Source organism: Cicer arietinum, chromosome 7 (genome assembly GCF_000331145.2).
Source record: "Cicer arietinum cultivar CDC Frontier isolate Library 1 chromosome 7, Cicar.CDCFrontier_v2.0, whole genome shotgun sequence".
Taxonomy (NCBI): Eukaryota; Viridiplantae; Streptophyta; class Magnoliopsida; order Fabales; family Fabaceae; genus Cicer; species Cicer arietinum.
Genome location: NC_021166.2, coordinates 30,037,804 through 30,046,273, shown reverse-complemented (window position 1 = coordinate 30,046,273; position 8,470 = coordinate 30,037,804). Strand labels below are relative to the sequence as shown.

The window sequence follows — 8,470 nt, the reverse complement described above, 5'->3', positions numbered from 1 at the left end:
GACCCGTGATAGGTGGCACCTCGGTAAACAGTACTGACCCGTGATAGGTGGTACGTTTACGACTTACGTTCCTGAGGGAATTGTGTTTGTCCGTGAGAGACTGCACAGGTGTTTGTCCGTGAGAGACTACAACCTGTTAAATTGTGAATTGTTGGTTCATTTGGTATGTGTAGTAATTGTGTTATAAGTGTTATGTTTTGGAATTTGGTGATAACATGTTGGATTGCTATACCATTTTGAAACCCATGATGTTGTATTAATTGTGTTATAAATGTTAAGTGTTATGTTTTGGAATTTGGTGATAACATGTTGGATTGCTATACCATTTTGAAACCCATGATGTTGTATTAATTGTGTTATAAATGTTAAGTGTTATGTTTTGGAATTTGGTGATAACATGTTGGATTGCTATACCATTTTGAAACCCATGATGTTGTATTAATTGTGTTATAAATGTTAAGTGTTATGTTTTGGAATTTGGTGATAACATGTTTGCTTGCAATACCATTTCGAAACTAATGAGGTTGTAGCGATTGCGTTATCAGTGCTAAGTGTTAGGATTTGAGATTATGTATGAATGTGATTGAGTTAGTTATGAATTTTTGGAAAAATGATGAGGGAAATCGATTTCCCAATCGATTGGATGAGTTGCAGGAAGTTCACTATTTTAACCTAATCGATTTGCCAATCGATTGTATAAATATATCTTTCAAAATCTTTTAAGAAATCGATTTGGAAATCGATTGGCAGAGAGGCAGGAACTCAGCAAAACTGCCAAAATCGATTTGGAAATCGATTTGGCAACACAGGGACTCAGCAAAACTGACAAAATCGACTTAGAAATCGATTTGGTCATGCAGAAACTCAGCAGAACTGACCAAATCGATTTGGCAATCGATTGGCTCAGCAAAAGTCCTTATTTTGAGTTAGATAATCGATTGCTCAATTGATTTATCAATGCTTTGGTCAGTTATGTATTACTTGATGATTTGAGAACTTCATTTTGAGTTCATTGTTAATTGGCAAGCATTATATGAACTTTTAGCATATGGAAAATCCTTTTAAGGTGCATGCTTAGTTGAAAGGTTATTTTGTGCATTTAAAACTTAAATGTTATGTGTTATCTGTTAATTTCGGTTGGTGACCCTTTACAATTATTGTGGAAATCTGGGCTTTGCCCTCAGATGAGAGTCAGGACGATCCTACCGGTTCGTACCCTACGGACGGGAATGGAGATGGGAACGCTTGACTGCAGCTATGTTAGGAGGATCTCACGGGGCGCGTGGAGATCACTCAGGGTGTTTAGTTGTCTTGTAAAATGATCAGATTAGGTTGACATAGAGGGATCAGATGTCTTTCTTTTGTATTGTATTTATTTTAAAATGGAAGACTGTACCTATACTAATATTGTCAGCTTGACATGTTATTTTCGATGGGTTACATGTAGCAACTTTTGACGCGTAAATACTTTGGATTCGTATTTCAAAAACTATTTCGCTGCTTGTAAATTCTGTTGACTTAATCGTCGTTGTGTTACGACTTAAATATTTATCCAAATGTATTTTACCTTATTTAATTCTCTGTTTTATTTTAATTCTTTTAAAAAAAAAATACACCCTCGCTTAGAAAAACGGGGTGTTACACTATCAATACCTTAATGGTTTTAAAAAAAGAGAGCAAATGACCTAATAATAAGTGACTGAAAGAAGACAAAACGTAGGGTTTATTGAATGGAACATCAATAATTAGAATCAACATAAATTAAATAAATTACCTTTTCTTTAATTAATTATATTGTAAATGATAGATAACATAAAAATATAAATATCAGTTGCATTTCATCAAACACCACAAAAACAATTTTGTTATACTCAAATTGAAGAGAAAGTTTGTAACACCCCGATTTTTAACAGCGCAAGTGTATTTTTTTTTCAAAACAAATTCATAAAAACAAAGAAATAAAGAAGGAAATACTTTTGGATAAATATTTAAATCGTAACATAACGACAAAGTCAACAAATATTTACAAGCAGCGGAATAGTTTTTGAAATAAAAATCCAAAGTATTCAAACATCAAAATACTCCAGGGTTATGAGGTCTATCAGACATAGCTCATACCCCTGGGGTATTCTCGGCAGACCTATACAAAAGCACTGCCTCAAGAATTTTAACTCCACCCACGTCACATCAAAAAGTGGTACATGGACCCATCAAATTTAATAGTCAAGCTGACAATATTGGTATAGGTACAGTCTTCCAACATACAGTAAATACATCCACAAAAGAAAGACATCTAGTCCCTATACAACAGTCTAATCTGATCATACTACAAAAAACTATACGACTCGGGTTTGTTAGCGACACTCCGAGTTTGTTAGAAGCTAGATACTTAACAACTCCTGGTTCAGGGAAAAGAACCAGTTTGCGAGCACAATCCAATATCACATAATGATACGACATCCAATCCATACTGAGAATGACCTCGAGTGATAATAGAGGTAAACAAATCAAATTAACCAAGAAATCCCTATTCTGAATAGTTATTTGACAATGTAAACATGCAGAATTTACTGTCAAAGTCTTAGCAAGTGTGGAAACAACCAAATCAAAAGGCAAAGCAGGCACAGATAACTTCAAACGATTCACGCAATCCATAGCAATGAAGGAATGGGTTGCCCCCGAATCAAAAAGTGCAGTTAGAGTGCTACCTGCAATCTCATAGTCCCGTTGAATCAGATTGCTAGATGGATTTCCAGCTTTAGCACTCACGCAATAAACGCGTCCTCTAGCAATAGGACGAGAAGCCCTAGTTACATTCACCACTGGTTCCACCTTCGGAACTGTGCAATCCCTTGCAATGTGCCCTGACTTTTGGCAATTGTGGCAAGTAAGTCCCTTAGAGGTACAAACATTAGCATAATGTCCCTCTTCCCCACATCGGAAACATCGATTCCCTTGTCCCAATTGTCTTGTGAAATTTGGGTTCCCTGGGCTATTCTGCCCCCCCCCCCTGTTGTTATTATGTGGTCGATTATAAGATTTTGCAACTTGTTTTCCCTTGTTTTAATAATTCACAAGACTAGGCCCTCCTGAATTAAAATTCCCTCCTCGACTATCCCTCTTATTTTTCATATCCTCCACTTCTCTACATTTTTCCACAAGAGCTTGGAAACATTGAATTCCCAAGGGTAAGACAGAGTCTTGAATCTCATACTTTAGTCCGTCTTGGAAACGATGACACATGAATGGTTCATCAATCTCTTCACGGAAAAACCTGAAATGCCTCAACAACGATTCAAACTTAGCGGCATATTTGCCCACTGTCATGTTCCCCTAATGAAGTTTCAGAAAATCATCACCCAGTTTAGTCCTGGTACTCATCGGGAAGTATTTGTAAAAAAACTTCCTTTTGAATGATTCCCAGTTCACCTCCTCGTGAGATGATCCCATCAACAACCTTGCACTCCTCCACCAGTACTCAGCATCCCCTAATAGCATATAAGTGGCATCAACACTTCCACACAAATCCAAACAATCACACTTAGCAATTATGGCACGATCACAACAACAACTTGAGTTTACACATGCAATCATAACTTTAAATCAACCATGACTCACGTGCCAAGTACCCTAATGCAATGCGTATATGCCAAAATGCATGGACTCAGAATTCCAATCAAAACCCTCCTCGAAGGGCCGTAAATCATAATTGTATCGCCTATCACATGCCGAAGTACTAAATTACCGAGGTGCCACTTATCACGGGTCAACACGATTTACTAAAATCGTAAATGTACCTCCTATCACAGGCCGAAGTACTATTTACTGAGGTGCCACCTATCACGGGTCAGCATGATTTATCAAAAATGTGTAGTCTATCGCGGACCTTACACGACACGACAATCCCCGCAAGGATAAGATGAACCAACAAATCACATGACATCATCTTGTGGCCCATCCAGTCACCACTATCACCATGGCCCATCTGGTCGCCATGTACAATGAAATGTGTGAGCATACTCTGACTCTATCCACGACAATCATTAAGTAAATGCATATATTAAAAGATTCCCCATTTTTAATACTCATTTAACTCTAACGATTTTCAAATTCCACACAGAGCATACTCAAACATTTATTTTCCACCACACACATCAAATTTAATCCACAATTTACATTAAATTTGATCAATTCAAAAACCACAGAATCCACACCAAGTTTAATCATCAATCACCACAAATTTCCACAAAACTCAAACATAACACATGCCAAACTAATTTTCACAAACCACAACTCAAACACATCAAATTTATTTTCCTCAACAACACACATAGATGAATGAAATTCCTTTTCCACGAAAACACTCATCAACTTCACCAAAAAACCAACTCCAAACTTTCACCCATAAAAGCATTAAATTCATTTTCCCCAAATCTACACTTCAAACCCAACAAATTTATTTTTCACACAACCATAAATAAGTCCCTAAATGCAAACTAAAAGTTTGGAAGGAGCCCTTACTTTAACGGTAGCTTTAACGAGTGATTACGACACCGCGATTAATTCCGGTAAAATTCCCGCTCGCGTCGTCGCTTCTAAAGTTGGTTCACTAGCATCGTAGCGTGGAGGTGAACAACTTTCCCTTATATCACTTCTCGAAACGAAGCTTAGATCTAGAAGAGAAATGGAGTTTTGAGTTTGGGTGGATTTGGTTTTACGCTAACAGAGGAGAAGAAGAAGAAGAATCACGATAAGGAGGAAAATGTTTTATGTTTTCTTCCAGTTTCCTTTTCTTCCTTTTCCTTCTTTTCTATTTCCTTTTCTCTCATTTTCTTTTCCTTCCCTTTTCGTTCATATATATATATATAACAAATATCTCAAAATACCTAGATATTTATAAAAATTACCAAAATACCCATCAATTCTCAAACCACTTTTTCAGAAAAATATATTTTCTCGCCGCAATTCAATTGGCAGATGAACTTTTCTGAAAAATGCTGCATCTCAGAAAATTTTCTTTTCGACAAAAGATTAATCGTAAATCAATAAAATTATTCCTCGACGAATAAATTTAATCGGGACTCCAAAAAGATATTGTTGGCATTAAACTCACAAAATATTAATAACTTGGTTAAAAAGCCTCAGAGTTCAACATAAAACACACCAAATACATAAATTAGAATTTAAAACTATGGGTCTTACAAAGTTAGCGTGAATTTCAACAATAGCATACAAATATTGTTTACTATTTATCTTCAAGTTTTAGTATTCTTCTCTAGCCTCTACATGATGTCACCGTTAGATTCAACATTCTAGAAAGTTTGTCGTTGAGGTTCAAAAGTGTTATTGTACATCTTCATGTACCTCTTAGAGGTGAGAAAATTTTTTCCACTATCGGGATGATTTACATTGGTATATGTCTTCTTGATTCCTAAAAGGTAAAAACACAATAGTGAAGGGGCATTTTGATTCCTAAAAAAAATTAACGGGACATATTAATTTCTAAAAAAAAACGACATTTTTTAGTTCTTGACGTACATATTAATCTTTTTGTCAATGTTTTTTATTGATTGATTTATTCATTTTTAAAGCAGGACTGAATTATGTATTAGTTCACATGTCATATAATAATCCACGAAAAGAACTAAACTCATCGCAAAAAAGAAACAAACCTTAATTTAAAAACCAAAACATGAAAAGAAACCACAAATTTTGCAATTTTAAGGGTTTTTGCTTCCACCATTTTTTGTTTTCACTAGTAGTAAGAAGTCTACGATGTTTCCTATCTTTTTCTTTTCTTTTTTTTTTGATTTTTAAGTGAAGGACTAAATTATCCTCTTGTATTTTTGCTAAAAATCACGCAAAAGGTTTATTAATTTATATACGGTTCATTAACATATTATTGTTCAAAGATTAAAATATCCTGATTTATTTTTTGTCAAGAACTAAAAATAATTTTTTATCGAAACTAATATGTCCCATGTGGTTTTTTTTTATTAGGGACTAAAATGTCATTTTCCTAAGAAAACTGTTTTTGACGAGTTGATGATTAGTGATCGAATTAAATATATTGGTGGCACCACCACATTCCCACTCATTCATTTCCTTCCTCAACAAAAATCTTCTTTTTCTTCTTCTTCTTCTTCCACATTTTTCTCTCCTCCATTGCTTCATTCTCAACCAAATTCTCTCCAACCTCAATTCCTTTTTCTTCTTTTTTTCATTTTCTCTTCCTTTCAAACTTGTTTTATTTTCATCGCCAATTTTATTTGTTTATTTGCAAAGGTATGTTTTTTACTTTTATTTTTTATTAGTTTGTCGTTGTTCTTGTTGTGATGCATAATAAAAAAAATTCTTCTGTGTTTTTGGATCAAAATTGCAATTTTTCACATGATTATTGGGTTTTATTTCTCGATGTTTCGCCAAAATTATTTGCATGTATTGGATTTTCATCTAGGGTGATAATTCTAAGTTCCTTTTAATATTCCCTGTTTTTATAAAGCTAAATCTGCATTAGCTATTGTTCAATTCTTCTTACTGGATTTAAAATCTGGATTATGAGATTAATAATTGTGAAAACGATAACTATGCGTTGACTTTTCTATTAATTCATTGGTTTCGTTTTCTTGGTGAAAGTAAGTTTTTTTTTTTTTTTTTTAATGAACAATTTGGAATTGATCGATGAACTTAGATGTTTGATCTGTGGATTTCTGTGATGAAATTTTATAATTCATTTTGTAATGTGTTAGAATTTGGGAGACTTTGGATGCATAAAAGTTATCATTTCTTAAGAAATCAACATTGTAAATTCGTTGTTACATGCAGAAATCTTTTAATATAATGTGATTTTTGATTTTAAAGGAAACTTTGGCTAATTTGAGTAAATCATTTTGTTTTGTTATCCCTAGTTATTGCTTCAAATTGGAACATCATCATAAAATTCTAGGTTTATTGCCTATTTATTTGGTTGTTCCCACAAATATAGAAAGAAATTCCTGTCATTCTCATTAGGGGTCAACTATCAACCGTTAATGCCACAAATTTTCTAATTAAAAGGAAAATCATTTCAACATAAATGTTTGGATAAAAAGCTTAATCAAGTGTTATGCTATAAACACTTACCATATAAGCATTCATAAATAAACTATTTCTACAACAACAAGTCCAACTATTTTTATATAAGCTATAAACTGTTTTCATAATCTATGTTGAATAATTTATGGAAATTAGCTGAAGACATGTTACGAACATGTCATAAATTGTTTCCATCAAATCTCTCAAAGAGTCTCATTGGTGTTTATATTAGTAGATAAGTTCAAATAAATCAATTTAAACAGACCTCGATTTGTTATTCAAACTATATTTGCAATAGAATCATCAGAAAATAAGTCTCATCCGAATACCTGATCTTATTAATTCTACTTCTGCATCTGGATTGTCTAAAACTATTGCAACTTTCTGAAATTTGTAAAGTCTAACAGGGTATATTGGTCCAGGAGAAAATTCAATGGAATCTACATGCTTTGGTTCTAATGAGAAAGTCTCACTAAAGCGAAAATCGAAATCCACTACAGCAGAGATAGCAATCTCTAATAGTGAAAATGGTTGCTTTGATTGCAATATTTGTTTGGAATCAGCACATGACCCTGTGGTTACTCTCTGTGGTCACCTCTATTGCTGGCCATGCTTATACAAGTGGCTTAATGTCCAAACCTCTTCGGTTGAGCCGCATCAACGGCAGACATGCCCGGTTTGTAAAACTGTGATCTCCCATACTTCATTAGTTCCTCTTTACGGCCGCGGAAAATCTAGTTCAGAAACAGAAGCCAAGAAACTCCAGGTCGGTTTAGGTATACCTCATAGACCACCTCCTTACAACTTGAATGCCATGTTAACTTCTAATCGGGCATCAAATTCACATCACGCGGAGCAACTCCATCCAAACTATTTCCAGTCATCACAATCACAGCCATTTCATTATCAGCACTACTTTCCTCAACTTTATGGAGGTTATGGTGCCAATGGATTACCTTATCTTGGTGGTGCTGCTATGACTAGTTTCTTCAATCCGGTGATTGGTTTGTTTGGAGAGATGGTGTTGACAAGGATATTTGGGGTCTCTGATGCAAATTCGTTTTCTTACCCTCAAAATGGAAGTACTAGTCCTAGAATGAGAAGACAGGAGATGCAGATTGACAAGTCTTTAAACAGAGTTTCTATCTTTCTTCTTTGTTGTATCATTTTGTGTCTTCTCTTGTTTTGAAGATGTTTTATTCCAGACCTGTGTAGACACTATAGGTTGTGTTCATGTAGATAGTAGGGTTTTTTTGGTATATTTTATTATGAGTATGGTTGTTTTCTGATAATTATTATGACATATGCGTGTGTAACTAAATGAAAGTTTATGTTCCTGATCTGAAGAAAGTGGGATTTCAGCCATGGAAGATTTGGTAGTTGGCAAAGAGTGAAT

The 8,470-nt window shown here is 34.4% G+C and overlaps 1 protein-coding gene across 2 annotated transcripts; it reads left to right on the top strand.

Moving 5' to 3' along the window:
* The first annotated feature begins 6,093 nt into the window (after positions 1 to 6,093).
* LOC101513353 (E3 ubiquitin-protein ligase RMA3-like) lies at positions 6,094 to 8,444 on the top strand. 2 transcript variants are annotated; one of them, XM_004514284.4, is made up of 2 exons: positions 6,094 to 6,285; positions 7,482 to 8,444. In XM_004514284.4, the coding sequence occupies exon 2, from the start codon at positions 7,508 to 7,510 to the stop codon at positions 8,261 to 8,263; it is 756 nt and encodes a 251-aa protein (XP_004514341.1). In that variant the 5' UTR covers positions 6,094 to 6,285; positions 7,482 to 7,507; the 3' UTR covers positions 8,264 to 8,444. The 2 variants fall into 2 exon arrangements, with proteins under 2 accessions (XP_004514341.1, XP_004514340.1); XM_004514283.4 differs by having other exon boundaries at positions 6,102 to 6,285; positions 7,497 to 8,444.
* The last annotated feature ends 26 nt before the right edge of the window (positions 8,445 to 8,470 follow it).

Excerpts from the sequence above, each read along its gene's own strand:
- LOC101513353 (XM_004514284.4), top strand. The coding sequence starts at position 7,508 with ATGGAATCTACATGCTTTGGTTCTAATGAGAAAGTCTCACTAAAGCGA.